The sequence below is a fragment of the Rhipicephalus sanguineus genome, chromosome 9 (assembly GCF_013339695.2).
Source record: "Rhipicephalus sanguineus isolate Rsan-2018 chromosome 9, BIME_Rsan_1.4, whole genome shotgun sequence".
NCBI lineage: Eukaryota > Metazoa > Arthropoda > Arachnida > Ixodida > Ixodidae > Rhipicephalus > Rhipicephalus sanguineus.
Window position 1 is genome coordinate 54,754,213 of NC_051184.2, and position 15,888 is coordinate 54,770,100.

The 15,888-nt window shown below is 47.8% G+C and overlaps 1 protein-coding gene across 1 annotated transcript in view; it reads left to right on the forward strand.

Moving 5' to 3' along the window:
- Positions 1-132: 132 nt before the first annotated feature.
- LOC119405538 (lysosomal protective protein) overlaps positions 133-15,888 on the forward strand; it is a 42,644-nt gene continuing 26,888 nt past the window's right edge. The window contains exon 1 of the mRNA XM_049419431.1: positions 133-615. Coding sequence (XP_049275388.1) covers positions 133-615 — 483 coding nt within the window. The remainder of the gene's footprint in view (positions 616-15,888) is intronic.

Genomic DNA, 15,888 nt, shown 5'->3' on the forward strand with positions numbered 1-15,888 from the left:
ACAAATAATAAACTCTCCAGCCACTTTGCAAAAGTTAAACTTTAAAAGCTATAAAACTGACCCGACGTTTGGGTCGGGTCAGTGGGGAAGACAGCCAGACATGTAAAGAACGCCACCCATTTTGTTCAGCGCATGTCGGAGGTGACAATCGGCAGTGACGAAAGCCTCGTGTCTTTCGATGTAGTTTCGCTGTTCACGAGCGTGCCCGTACCCCTCGCGGTCTCAGCTGCCCGAGCCGCCCTGGAGAAGGATGAGAACCTCAGCGAAAGGACGAACCTCAGCACGGACGAACTGTGCCGTCTGATGGAGTTCTGCCTCAACGCAACATATTTTTCTGTCGGAGGTGAATTCTTCCAACAAACAAGGGGAACCGCCATGGGAGCCGCCATTTCAGCCACAGCGGCAAACCTGACGATGGAACACATCGAAACACGAGCTTTGGACACGTTCGCCGAACCACCAGCAATATTTTTGAGGTATGTGGATGACGTCTTTTGCGTGATCAAGGAGTCTAACATCGACGGTTTCCTGGCACACCTAAATTCGATGGAACCGGCGATTCAATTCACCGTGGAACATGAAAAGAACAACGTGCTTCCTTTTCTGGATGTGCTAGTGAAACGGCAAAAAACGGGGCTGAAAGGACGTTTGAGCTTCTCGGTGTACCGAAAACCTACACACACCGGACGATACCTGCAGTTCAGCTCTAACCACCCGACCGCCCACAAAACATCAGTGGTCAACACACTCCTGAATCGCGCAGAGGCCGTCTGCAGCTCCAAAGAAATACGGAGGAAAGAAGAAAAAGCGATCACCGCCGACCTCCTGGACAATGGATACCCGAAGAGCTTTATTCGCCGAGTGCGCCAGCGAAGCGACGCCGGAAAAGCGTCCCCCATCCGCATTCTTCTGCAATGGGTGACACTAATAATGAGGCTTCCCCCAAACGTTCCTACCGCATCTCGGTCCCATACGTTCCGGGAATCAGCGAGCAACTGTCCAGACTGCTGGGAAGAGAAGGCATCCAGGTAGCGCACAAGCCCGTGTCAACAATCGGGCGTCTCCTGCCACGGCCAAAAGACCGATTGCCAAAAGAAAGATGCCCCGGTTTGGTCTACGCGGTTCCATGCACGGACTGTAACGCCACTTACATCGGTGAGACAAAAAACTTCCCCGAAAGGATACGGCAACATCGAAACGACGTGCGTAGCTTCAACGCCGCGCGAAACGCCCTCGCTGAACACAGCGAAAAGATGGACCACCGCATCAATTTTGACGACGCCCGGGTCATCGACACGGAAGGCAACCACACAAAAAGGCAGTTGTTGGAATCCTGGCATATACAAACAACACCGGGAAACGTCAACCGCTCAACTGGAACCTTGCCGAATGTGTACGTGCACGGTCTATGGAGCCAGTGGAAGAAACACCGCGGCAAGAAGAACGGCGGGAAGAAGGACGAGGGAGAGGGGGACACCACCAAAGAAACTCGCTAGCCTCGGAGCCGGCCGAACAGTCACCCCTGAGGAAGGGACCGAATCGGTCCCGAAACGTCGGGTCAGTTTTATAGCTTTTAAAGTTTAACTTTTGCAAAGTGGCTGGAGAGTTTATTATTTGTCGTATGAATTTTTCACCCAGCCAGACAGATCTCTGTCGAATATGTTCACATTTAAATCATTATTTTTCACGTGCGCTGTCATTTATATGAACGGTGTACTACATATGCCAGTTTAAATAGAGTATGGAAATCGCATAACAGTACGCCGGTTTTGTCAATACTCAAATAAGCGTGAGGTGCGGTTGTGAACCAGCTTTAGGTATCGTTCAGGCTAGGTTCGCAGTAAGAATGCTTAGAACACGTACATCTAGTGGTACTTCAGACTGGAACACTCGATAAATGCAGAAAAACCACAAAAACACGCGTACCGCGATGCTCCCACGGCCGCACCCGCCGCACTTCCAGCTGACGTACCCCACCCCCTTCCCCCTACGTGAGTGGCGCCACAAGCGTGTTTAGCGGCGGAGCCGTGCAACTCCGCCGACGGTGCTCTCCTATTGTTGTGCCGGCGGCTTGACGGGCACAGAAAGTATAGAGGAGGCTATGCCTTGAGTCACGAGAAGAAGACTTGGTTAAGACAGGAGCTTCAAGGCATGCTAGACGCGGGCATCATTCGACCATCCACGTCTTCGTTTGCGTCACCAGTTACGATCGTGCCTAAAGAGGATGGATCTTTCCGGTTATGCACAGATTACAGACTCATCAACCGGCAGACAGATCTGTTTCCTTTCCCAATGCCAAGAATCGATGAGATAATTGATGAGACCGGCGGGTGTGAATGGTTCTCCAGAATAGACTTGTGTAAAGGATATTGGCAGGTACCTCTGAGGGAAGTGTCACGTGTTATCTCGGGGGTGCTTGCAAAAACGGATCGGGAGAGAGTGAGACGTGTACAGGAGACCGGGGTAGGACGGGCAAAAACAACAAAGTTTATAATGAGCAAAGAGATCACAGGAAAACGCGTTACAGACACTAAATAATATAAACAAAACCTATTTACATTTCTCAAAATCTAACCAGAACCGAAACTAGCTAAACAAAGCGCTTTAGCTAGGCTTAGCTATGTCTCCAACTCAGTCTGGCCACTATGGGCCTTGAGGGAATGGAACGTTCTTACAGTTCGTCGCGATGACTCGACGTTCCCGTCGCGTCAATCTCTCGTCGAGACCGTCGTCGACGTCCTCAGCAGTCCTCGAAGTTCATCGTCGGTCGCCTTCGTCCAGCCTACCGCTTGCTCTCGTCGCGTGCGTCCCCAGTGGTCTTCTCCGTCCTCGGTCCGTCGAGGTTAGGCCTAACTGGGTCTTGGTCCCTTGCTTCGGGACTCCACAGGTGACGGGCGTCTCCTTGACTGAACTGTGGTCAGCAGCCGTCCTGCCGAGAAGAGAAGGGCTGCTGACGATCCCGGAACTGCTGTAGTGAGGGGCGACGGTCCGGGCAGCCTCGCTTGGAGCCTTCCAAGGTCGACGGCCACTCCCCGGGCCTTGCGTTCCGCCACCTCCAGAACCGAGTACCAGCCGCTTTCGCCGCGAGTGCGACGCTTGCTCCTTCCTCGATCTTCTCCGTCCGGTGCCCCACAGCACAGTCCCACGATCCTCTTCCGTCGTTCACCATCACGGCTCGGGTCGCCTGCCACGAGCCCCTCTCTGGCCAATCCTCTGCGTCGACGTGGCTGGTGCGCGTGCCATCGGGTGACTTTTCTTCTCGCGCACCGTTGCCGCGCTTCCACGTTCGGCACGCGCCTCGTGCCCCTCCTTTACCCATCACAGGAAGACACGAAGAAGTTTACGGCGTTCGTTACACCATTTGATGTGTACGAATACAACCGGCTCCCGTTTGGGTGGAAGAATTCAGGTGCCTTTTTCCAGAAAATGATGAACTCTGTACTGAAAGATTGTATTGGGAAGTTTTGTAATGTGTACGTCGACGACATCTTAGTTTATTCAAGGACCAGAGACGACCATGCGATCCACCTGTCGGCAGTGCTGCAAGCGCTCAGTGATGCACAACTAAAGATTAATGCAAAGAAGAGTGAGTTCTTTTGCCGGACCGTAGTATTTCTCGGCAGGCGCTTTGACGGCAAGACAAAGAGTACCAAGGAAGAAAGTGTGCAGCGGATCAGGTCTCTTGCAGAGCCCCATGACGTTCATTCCCTTCGTGTGTTTTTAGGTCTTGCAGGACACTTCAGAGCATTTATAAAAGACTACGCTAAAAAGACGAAGTGTCTCACCACCTTGACCCAGAAAGGCGCCCCGTTCATGTGGTCTGACGAATGTGAACGAGCCTATTTGGAACTGATTACAATCATTTCTTCTGACCCTGTGCTAACGCTGCCGGATTTCACGTTACCCTTCGAGCTCTACACCGATGCTTCACACTACGGAACTGGAGCTGTTCTTTACCAAAGAGATGACAAGGAGCCCGCGTCCCGACAACTACAAGTAATCGGTTATTTTTCGTACACGTTTACGAAAGCCCAAGTTAATTACTGCACCACAGAGAAAGAAGCTCTGGCAGTTGTCACAGGACATACTTGGAAGGCAGATGTTTTAAATTGTTCACCGACAACCAGGCCTTGACTTATCTACTTCATCTCGCACAGCAAAAGGGGAGAATTGCACGATGGACAAGCGAGATCCAACAGTACACCTTCGAGGTAGCTCATCGCCCTGGACAAAATCACCAGGATGCCGATGCCTTGTCCAGACTACATATATCACAGGAAACAGAAGCTGAACACGTGAACTTTGTAAGGCTGTGGGAAGGTACAGGAAGGTTGACATTTAAGAACGGAAAGGTACACGTGCCGGCGACAGGACTTGGATGCAGCCCCAGGCTGTACCGTAACAGCCCAGAATCCGGAGGACATGATGGATTTTGGAGGACGTACAGAAAGCTCACTGCAAGATTCACGTGGAAGAACATGAAAGCGGATGTCGCTAACTACATTAGGACATGCTACGAATGCCAGCTCTTCAAAGCAAAGTTTAGGCCACGAGGGAATAAAATGGTAATGCCGGTGTACTCGAAGGTACCTTTTGAAGTACTTCACCTCGACTTTGCGGAAGTCAAGAAGAAAGGCGAGGGCGTGCGAAAAACTCAAGCATTCTTGGTTGCCGTGGACGAGTGTACACGCTATGTTGCTGCTAAGGCCGGCCGTGAAGATGCGAATGCAGTGATGTCACTCCTGGAGCGGAATGTGTTCAAGGATGTCAAAGTTATAGTTGCCGACAATGGACCAGCTTTTCGAAGTCTTAAGCTTCGACGATGGGCAGAAGAAAGAGGTATTAAATTACGTTTCCCAGCACCATACCACCCTGAAGCTAATTCTCTTGCAGAGAGGATGATTAGGGACTTGAAGATGTTTATGTCCTTATACCCAGACTTCAAAGGCGGGTGGAAGTGTGCTCTGGAGGCGGCTGTATCCCATCACAATCGCTCCTATACTGCAGGACTTGGATGCAGCCCCAACTTTGCAGCTTTCGGAAAATCAAGCTGGTTGCCTGCTGATCAAGAGCTTGGTTTAGTTGACAAGATCGTTCTCAAGGAAAAACCTATACCAGAAGAAAAGAAACAACGATATCTCCAAACGGTGAAAAGGAACTTCGATAAGCGTCATCGATCAGAGATACCCGATGTGCAGCCTGGAAGCATGATTCTTGTGCGCAAAGGTCTCGACTCGAAGTCTCCGTTTATGGGTCCATACTTCGTCACGAAGGTCGCGAAACAACAAGGCATACTGAAGACAGTATATTACAAGGGACCTCGCGGCAAGATTGAAGAGGCGTCTCTCTCAAATATACTTCCATACCATCTCCGGAGAGATGGAAACAGGAGCCTGGGAGTATGTAGTGATCCAAAAGAACTGGTTGGAGAAGACGGAAAAGAGGAGGCTAGAGGGAGAGGTAGAAGAAGCCAGAGGGAAAGTAAATAAAATGGCTGAAAGCAAACTGCTTTCGTTGGAACTTTATAATAGATAGATAGATAGATAGATAGATAGATAGATAGATAGATAGATAGATAGATAGATAGATAGATAGATAGATAGATAGATAGATAGATAGATAGATAGATAGATAGATAGATAGATAGATAGATAGATAGATAGATAGATAGATAGATAGATAGATAGATAGATAGATAGATAGATAGATAGATACGTTCAAAGTCGCAGAAGTTCGCTAAGAAATGCTTCGCGTTTAATTCCCGCTGTGTATAGCAAAGAGAACTTTGCCCGATTCCTGCCGGTTGCTGCATCCAAAAGCGCAGCACCCAGGCATTCTTCGACGAAGGGGCGTAGCCAGAAATTTTTTTCGGGGGGGGGGGGGGGCTATCATTGTTCGGCTTTCGCGGGAGTTCCTGTAACTATGCTTAACCACCTTTATTTAGCGCTTTCCCACTATTTTTTAAATTAACAAGCTGTTACAGTGAGATGATATGGCATTATACACCTTCCCTGTATCTGTACCGCGTTTTGTGCGCATGCGTCCAAGGTTGCCTGCGCCTGTGTCATGGGTGGCTTGTCCCGGCGTCGTTACTATCTCGATGCACTAGCGAAGCCAAGTCATCGAAAACGTCACTACGCATATGCGCGGCCGCGCCGAGTAGCAGCGCGCGTCATTTCTGAGACGAAGTGTAGGTAGCAAAACTATGTCGCTCCAAAACCTTAGCGACCTGGAAACTGCGTGCACGGTTGCATGAGCACGCTGAAAAGTTGCTCAGTACGCGCTAACGAGCATGGGATCATTACGTCACGCGAAGGCAGCGCCACTTTAATGCATACTACTAACGCAGGCCTATATGTACATTTCTATGGAGTAAGACTTTTTAATATAAAGAAACGAACAATATTTCAATACTAACAAAAAAATCTTCGACCGCGTACAGCCATCAACGGTCACGTGATCGGGTTCATCGGATCGTTCAAGTTTTTTCTGCCAGAGCCGCCACAGGTCATTTTTCGCGACTTTCAATTAAGAAATAAAAATATGAATCAATCTCTCACGAAAAAAACAGGGTTGGTTTGAGTCAATGCGAAGGACAATCTTTCCATCAGTGGAGTCACCTCATTTCATATTCTGGGCAGTTGTCGGTCCCTTTAACTCTGAAAATATTCTTTCCCTTGGGGCATCTTCTCTGGGCCGCAGCAACAAGAACGTTTGCTTAGCCGTATGCGAATTACTTAGAGACACAAGAAGAATTCCTTGTTAATTTATTCCCAATCAAAATTTGGTACATCGGAGTTCCTCGCGCTACTTCATGGTATTCCATATGATTGGTCTATTCCTATTTTTTATTGGTACATAATCTAATAATTCTTCAAATTCTTTATATACCCTAGACGGCCGATTGGTTCATTTCCCTTCGTCTAAATTCTAAATTTCCCCACTTATATTAACCGCCGGTTTCATAGCCAATCCCCCGTATTGGGTGAGAGCCAAGAATTAAGGGTCAAGCAAGCAAGCAAGCAAATCTCGCAAGGCTAGATGCGCCGGCAACCAAAAAACATCATCATCATCTATGTTTTTCCTTGACTTCATTGCTTGTTGGTTTCACATTGTTATTGTTGTCTTGGGAGAAACTCGTACGCTCGAAAACGGCTGTGCGGATGCAATTGGCGGTTCATGAAACTTGTTCATATTAACGCCACGACATACGAAACTGTGCGTTCACACGCCCAAAAGCCCCAGTATGGCGGCGCCCATGACTCGAAAATATTATTGTGTAGACGACCTCAATTGAAATGGGTTAAGGTTGTACTTGTTGGAGTGAACATGTGGCGAAGCACAAGGTGTGCCAACCGGCGACCGGATGCGCTAGGTTGACCTTATCCCCGCTCAGGTGTATAGCGAAAACGAAAAAAAAAACACACAAAAAACAATGAACCCGTGCGTCGCAATTGAATGTTTACAGCTACGGTGATAAGTGGAATTGCACCACAACGGAAATGTTTCGAGGGCATATCACTGTTAAACAAAGACAGAACCCCCCCCCCCCAAAAAAAGTCATTTCCTGGCAGCTGTACCGCCTGAAAATTTCCGTAGTTGTCTTTTTTCTTTAAATGCGAAGCATTTCTTGGCAAACTTCTGCGACTTTAAGCGTATCTATCTATCTATCTATCTATCTATCTATCTATCTATCTATCTATCTATCTATCTATCTATCTATCTATCTATCTATCTATCTATCTATCTATCTATCTATCTATCTATCTATCTATCTATCTATCTATCTATCCGCCTACGACTTTGTGCTCTCCTAGCCGTTTCTTTATAATGGGATGTATGGCCGAAATTGGCATGGCATAACATGACTGTATGACGAACATAAATCACAGGGCGCAACATGAAAATCATGACATGCATGTCATGAATGACGTAATTTACATGCCACGGTGTTGGGGCTCTTGCGGCCGTTTCGTTAACTTGATGCATACCAAAATTGGCGTGGCGTGACAAGAGTGTATGACAAACATAAGTGACAAGTCCTATCGTGAAAATCATGACACGCATGTCATGTACAGCATGATTTACATGACATGGTGTCGGGGTGCTCGCGGCCGTTTAATTAGATGGATAAATACCAAAATTGGTACGACGAGACATTTCTGTATCGCGAACATAAATTATAGGTGGGAACATGAAAATCATGACATGCATGTCATATACGCCATGACATACATGCCCCGATCATCGTGCGCTTGTTCCGCTATCTTGCCATGGCATCTACTAAACTTGGTATTGCATGACGTGACTGTATGAAGAACATAAATCACAAGTGGCAACATGACAGTCATGACATGCATTTAATAATACAGCATGATTTACATGCCACGCTCATGGTGCGCTCGGGGCCGGTTCGCTAGCTCGGTATACCCTGTGGGGTCTGAACGACATCGCTGCTCTCGGAACACACGGAGACAGTACGTAGACGCCGTAGGGCAAACCGACACGTGTTCTTTTATTAACCTGCTTTTACATCACGGTGAACTCGCCTGCCGAATCTGATACGCAGCTGGTTAACTTGCTAAATAACCTTCTACAATGCGAATACAACAGCCGCAAAGCATTACACACACCCAAGACAACATAAGACATGCAATGCACCGGGAATGCGGCGTCGCCGATGTTCGTCTCACCACGAGGGGCTTGCGGGAAACGAGCCACGGTATCATCCCTCACTGACCCACCGCGGGAGGCGTCCATTCACGGCTCTACCAAAACCCCGAAGAGTCGCTCCTGTTTTTTATGCGCTGGCGCCACCGTGCTAACCCTAAATAATGGATGGATGGATGGATGCTATGAGCGTCCCCTTTATAACGGGGCGGTGACATGTCTGCCACCAGGCTCGAAGGATAAAAAAAGAATAAAAAAAAGAAAAAAGACTTCCTTGTTTCATGTTGTCCTAATGCCTTATCTACATTGATTAAAGCTATGTTATTATAACAAAAAATATAAATTCACAGTCCATCTCTCTGCCTCTTAAGGCAGAATAACCTTTTTCCCCCCAATTATTTATTTTTGTACTTTATCTCTACTTTTCTGCCACCAATACTCTAACCGTCTCTTACTTATTTACAGCGCCACCTCTCCCCCAGCGGCCGTTTAACCTAACAGCGGCCTATCCGGGAGACGCGCGTGCGACATGAGGCGCAAACGGCTTTACAATGGGTGATAGCACACCCACAACCCCAATATTGGTATTTCGTGACGTGACTGTACAGCGAACATAAGTGACAGGTGGTAACATGCAAATCATGACATGCATGTCATGTAGGGCATGCTTTACATGCCATGCTCATGGTGAGCTCGCAGCCATTTCCCCAGCTTGATATACACCAAAACTGTCATTGCGTGACGTGAATGTGTGACGGACGTGAATGACAGGTGGTGACATGACGACCTTGACATGCATTTCATTTACAGATTTACGTGCCACGCTCACGGTGCGCTCGCAGGGGGTTCGCTAGCTTGGTATACACCAAAACTGGTATTTCGTGACGTGACTGCATGACGAACATAATGACGGGTGGTAACATGAAAATCATGACATGCATGTCGTATTGCCGCGATCACTTGCCATCCTTTATGCTTTGCTTGTGACGCACGTAACTAGTGTGTATCTGCGCTCCATCATGAACGCGTGAACTTATCTTCGTGCCGCGTTTTATCGGGGAACGCCCCTCGCCGTTAAAGTGAGTGCAGCCGTGAGCGCCGGGATAGTAGTTCGCCATCCGTACGGCGGTTCACTTGTTTCTTTCGGGCGCAGGTCAGCCCAATGAAATAAAGGATTGTTGCGGCTTGCCCCAGACCCTGTCGTGCACGTCCCTTCATCGTCGCGACTGTGTGACAGTATAGTGCTTGATTTACATGCCACGCTCATAGCCTGCTCGGCTGTTTCGCTGGCTTGACATATACCAATATGTCAAGCCAGCCATATATTGCGTGACGTGACTGTATGATGAACACTAATGGCAGATGGTGACATGACAATCATCGCATACATTTCATGTACAGCACGATTTACATGCCACGCTCATGGTGCGCTCGCGGCCGTTTCCCTAGCTTGATATACACTAAAACTGGTATTACGTGACGCTACTGTATGACCAACATAAATGACAGGTCCTCACACGCAAATCGTACCACGCATGTCATGTACGGCATGATTTACATGACACTGTCTTGGTGCGCTTCCGGCTGCTTTGTTGACTTGATATACACCAAAATTGCAATGGCATGACATCAGTGAGTGACAAACATAAATGAGAGGTCATGCATTGTATATACTACTTTATACGTTTCATTATACAAAAGACTGTACGTACATGCATGACAAGCATGGGATGTATAGTGAAATAGATGTCGTGACATGAATAACTTCATTTTCCTCAACGAGAAACAAGCCGATGCATACAGCTCTCTGCTGGCTTCTTCGCATTACATCGATTCCCACAGTGCGTGGTATCTGTCGGATATTTTTTCATATTTGTTTCTGAGTAAAAGAAAATGTATTTAAAATCGATGTTTCTACACAGAGCAGAAAAAGAAACCCTGCAGCTGGCATTCGATACTTAATCCGAAATTTTCCCGAATCTAGCCATAGAGAAAATATCTGTATTCGTCATTTTCAGTTTTTGCTTTGAAATACAGAAAAATGCGTAAAACCCCTGCATAAAACGCTTTCATGTTAAAAAAAAACACCCCACACAGATTAGGATTTCACGCATTTTTCTCTATTTAAAAGCAAAAACAAATAAACTGACGAATATAGACATTACCTCTATGGCTAGCTGCGAGAACATTTTGCCTTGAATATCGAAATCCTGTTGCAGAACTTTTTTGTTCTTTTCTGCTCTGTGTATACGCAGCGATCTTAAATACGACTTCTTTTAATCACAAACAGATATGCTTAGTAAAATGACAAAGATAAAGACAACTATTGAAATTTTCTGGCGGGACAGCCGCCGGAAAAACGCCTCATTTTTTTCGAGGAGTTTTTTTTTTTTTTTACAATGACATGCCCTCGAAACATTTGCGCTGTGGTGCAGTTGCACTTCTTATCACCGTAGTTGTAAACATCCAGTTGCGATGAGAGTTCATTGTTGCTTTCTTTTCTTTCTCTCTATGCACCTGAGCGGGGATAAGGTCAACATCCGGTCGCCGGCTGGCACACCATGTGCTTCGCCACACGTTCACTCCAACAAGTACAACCTTAGCCCATATCGGTCGAGGTCAGTGTCTTCACAATATTTTCGAGTCATGGGCGCTGCCATATTGGGGCTTTTGGGCGTGTGAACGCGCAGTTTTGTATGTCGTGTATGTCGTTAAAATGAACAAGTTTCATGAAACGCCAAATGCATCCTCACAGTCGTTTTCGAGCGTACGAGTTTCTCGCCAGACAACAATAACACTGTGAAACCAACGGGCAATGAAGCCAAGCAAAAACGTAGTTATTACGTAGTTTCACTTTATGCTAAAGCGAAAGCTGGGATGAGATCACAACAACAGTCGGATTTTGGTGGCGTAGTTGTCCGCCGCCGCCGGTGTCCGTAACCGCTATCGCGCACAATGCGAAGGAAAGGGTATCGAGAATCAAGTGGGATTCGAATCCAGGCCCGCTCCGTGGCAGTCGAGTAATCTACCACAGAGCCACATGAGAGTTTGTAGGATTTTGTCTTGGGAGGTGCAAACACTTGTTGCATCATGGCCGGGGGAGAGGGGTCGCTGGTGCAGCTTGGTTAGGGTGCAAGTGCTGGTGTGGCTTGGGGGGGGGGGGGCGCGAATGGCCCTGCACTTGCGCCCCCCCCCCTTGCGCAGCGCCACGCCGGTGCTTGAAAGTCCTTCGCAAAGAGACTCTCTTCAGGCGTCATGTCGGGCAAGAAATCACATTTAAAGATATAATATAGCGTGGCAGAAGAGCAAAATAACAACCAGGCGTCACACAATGCGAATTGCGTAACGAGTGGGTGGTTTTAAGTTTCGCTCCCCTTACAACGGACTCAGCCATAATTCTTCATCGTCATCAGCCACAGCACCAACAAAGTTGACGCGATTCCTTGCAGATTTGTGGCGGGCACCTCGTTTTTCCGCAAGATGATAATAATGGCATGGTGGGTACTTCCCTACTTCACAAAATTATGATGACTTATGGCGTAGTGCGTATCTTACAACTCTACTTGTAGCAGTCGTCCCGAAAGCGCGTACAACGGGCTCTAGAAAGGCCACTCCTCAAGCTTTCTGTGACTGTGCTGCGTGCTTCGCTCAGGTCTGGCGCTTTCTTTTTTATTGCGATATCAATTATGTAGACGCTCTCGACGGATTTTCGCCGTCGGCGTTGCTGTCATGTTCTGTATAAAGCCCAAATAGATAGCATCCCCCCGCGGATGCTATGTTCTACCCACGGGCAAAAACCGCGCGAGCGGGGGCAATGAACGCGGCTGAAGCAGAGATGGAACGAGCCGAGCCATCTCCGTTGCACGGAGGGAGCATGCGATAACATCACCCGCGTGCGAGGCCCAGGGGCGTAGCCAGAGGCCCGAATTTCTTTCCATTTTGCATGTGTATATACACACAAACACATACAAACTCACACTCGGACATACATAAAGTATGGTTGACCACCACACCCCCCCCCCTGCCTGGCCACACTCTAAGAAAAAAAAAAGAGTATGCGTGACTCTTTTCGGAGAGTTCTGACTTGCCACGTATACGACTCTCTTTAAAGAGTCACGGTGACTCTCTTGGTGGGTCAGGGTCGGCGCGCTCTAGGAGAGTTCCACCTTCTAGGAAGAGTGGAAGAACTCTTATCCGAAGGATCACGTTACCACTCATAGGGAGTCAGACGACTCTTGCCGGTAACTCTCCTACGGGGGTCATGTGACCCACACCGAAGCGTCAAGCGACTCCACAACTATTTTAAGCTACTCATTTGACCCTTGCTCTACTTCTGCGCGACTACTGTTGGAAAAAGTGAACTCTTCATTTTAAGCAATTCCAATAATACTTGCCGTTTTTCCCAGCGACTGCAAATAAAGAATAGTTCAATTTTAGCATTATTTTAATAAAACTCGTCAAAACAACACGCCTTTCCCAGCAAAGTAATATAGAAAGCGCGAAAAGATGGTCTCTGATTTCCAATTAAGAAGTTTAGGTATTCCTCATTTACATGCTTGTATGAGTATAGCGAACTAAAATGTGTGACTGATGTGCATAGTGTCATATGGTGCAAAATAAACTGCAGAAATCGGCATCATGTTTCAATCTTTATTCCTTATGATCAAGAATAAATAAAAAAGTGGTGACGGCTGGAGGAATCAGACTTGTGACTTGCTAGGCTGTCGCTCCTGTTCAGCGTGAGCACCATAAAAACGGTATCTGAAAAGCAGAAGGTGATATGATGAGAAAATGAAATTGCAGTAAAAGTTTGCAAAATCTACACAATAAGTCGTTTACACGGACATAATGAAGGTTCACAACAAAACAACAAATGCAAACAGGCATGGCAAGGAACCAAGTTTTTTGTCGTTATCGTGTAAAACACAACTTGCAAATAGTAGCTTTTGTAACACGTCACTTGGCGACAAACTTGCAGCACAAGATCATGTGAGCCTCTTTTAAACAACAGACGAAATTGGTTTAAGCTCCTTTGCGTGGGTGCCACTGACCTCTTTTCCTACGTCGTCTTGTCCAACCAAAGGAAATTTAGGACCAACTGCCTCGTTGACAGGGTGAACGCTGCTGTTGATTTTTCCATCACGAGCGGTGAGGCGCCAGACCAAGCGACACCTTCGTTTTCCCGAGTGTGGCTGTCAACTGGAGTGAAGAGGCGGGAGAAGTGATCCGGGATTCTGGGAATAACCACAACATACACACTGTTTATTTGTATTTAAAACCACCCTTTGTTCAACAAACCGTTACTGTACACACCTTTGACACGAGTGTTTCGTTCGAAATAATTTCCCATCGAAAACAAATTTTCGCGTAAAAGGCAGCGGGAACATCGTTTCGCAATAGGCACTGGCTATGCACGAATGAAAGCACTTCTTTTCTGAGAAATCGCTTCAAAATTTGGTTTCAGAATAAGCACGGCTTTGCGCCAGCATATTCCGACACCCAAGCACATCCTCCGGCAGTCAGGGGCACGCCGTGAGCGGTTACTGACCGCATGTTTTACAAACGTAACCCATCCTTAAATACTCAGCAAACACATTCGAGTACGAGCGCCCGAAGGACACCCAGCGCGCGCGGACGCCATCTACGTCGAGATCAGACATGTCATATGCTAGAATTAGCTCACATAACTCTCACAATCACGTACACTCACTTCATTCTGTTATAGCGTCATCGCGGATGTTGACAAACCACGAAAACAGCAATCAGTAACGAAGGAAAAAAGTGCACGGCGGCGCCCGCAGCAACGCGCGCCGTCGAAAGTCTCTAGCTTTTTCGCCTTACCGGCGAGGCGTGTCCAAATTAAGTGACTAACGCGTACATGCTGGAAGCATCCTACTATATATGCACCTCAAACTACCGTGTTTAGGCCAAGAAAAACCATAATATATAGTGCGTCTAAGCGTTCTGTAGGCGGGCTTTTTTTTTCACGTTCCCACGCACGGAAGCACGCTGCACACTCAAGGTTGATGGAAATGTTATGAAGTAGACTAAAACGCACCTCAAAACGACATCTTGTACCTTCAGCAGTGCAGACACAATGTGCGATCAGCAAAAAATGACCCTTGGTAATTGTTTAATCGCTCATTTTATGGGAGCTTGTACAGCAACGCGCATAACGGTGTCAACCCGTTAACTGACAACTTTACTTGGGCATCCCCAGCAGCCCCGCGGACGGAGGCTGCTGTTGGAAATGGCTGGCAGATAACTTCCGCAGAGCTGCTGCAGACGCCCAGCTAAAGCGGTATAATTAGTACCTACGAAAGCAGTACACTCACCGTTAACGGGCGCACGTTTTCCGTGTTTGCATCTCCATGAATATTCCGCCCTCCAAGCGTGACTTCGAGCACGGAGCCTGACGTCAACGCCACCGAAGATGCGCATTTTTGTTGGAACACAAAACTGCACGACAGGCAACTGACGAAACCCACTCAACCGACGCAACGCATTCCAAGAGACCGAGCAGATTGAGAGAGGAGGCCGAGGCGCGGCGCCAGCCCGGCTGGCTCTGTCGGCGAGCCACCGCGCCAGAACGCCGCCGAACGGCAAACGCGCGTTACGTATGGCGTATACGACGGCGCCTTCATCACGGAAGCCAATCGAAACGCACTTCAGGAGAGTCCCGTGACTCCAGCCGAAATGCTAACTCTCTTTCTCTTCATCTACTTTCAAAAAGGGGTCAAATGGACACCCGAAGAGAGTCACGCGGCCGTGACCCTCTTCTGACTCTTTTTTTTTTCTTAGAGTGTACGCCACTAACGAGGTCTGCCGTTGATTGCTACTCAAGCAGGTGTGGAAACACCCCTCCCGTCTTTAAGTAGCATCAAGGAACGCGAGGGGGGGGGGGTGTTCATTCTAAAAAGACAGGGCGTGCAAACAAGGACACAAGAAAGAAGTCAGGACACCACAAACGCCGGGGGTGTCTCTCGAGCAGCAACTATGAACTTTGATTTTAAGGGCGCGGTCGCGATCGCTGGCGCGCACGTTATCATGGGAGGCATCGGTAGATGGCTCGTGTACCCTTCTACGTGCTGCGCTCTCAATGCGAAGAGAATGGGCAAAAGGTGTTCCTCTCCCTGGAGCGGCCGTATTCTCTTACACCAGCGTTTTGTAGTTACGCGCGATCGGATCCAAAATAGTTTGCTGCCAGCCTTACTTCGT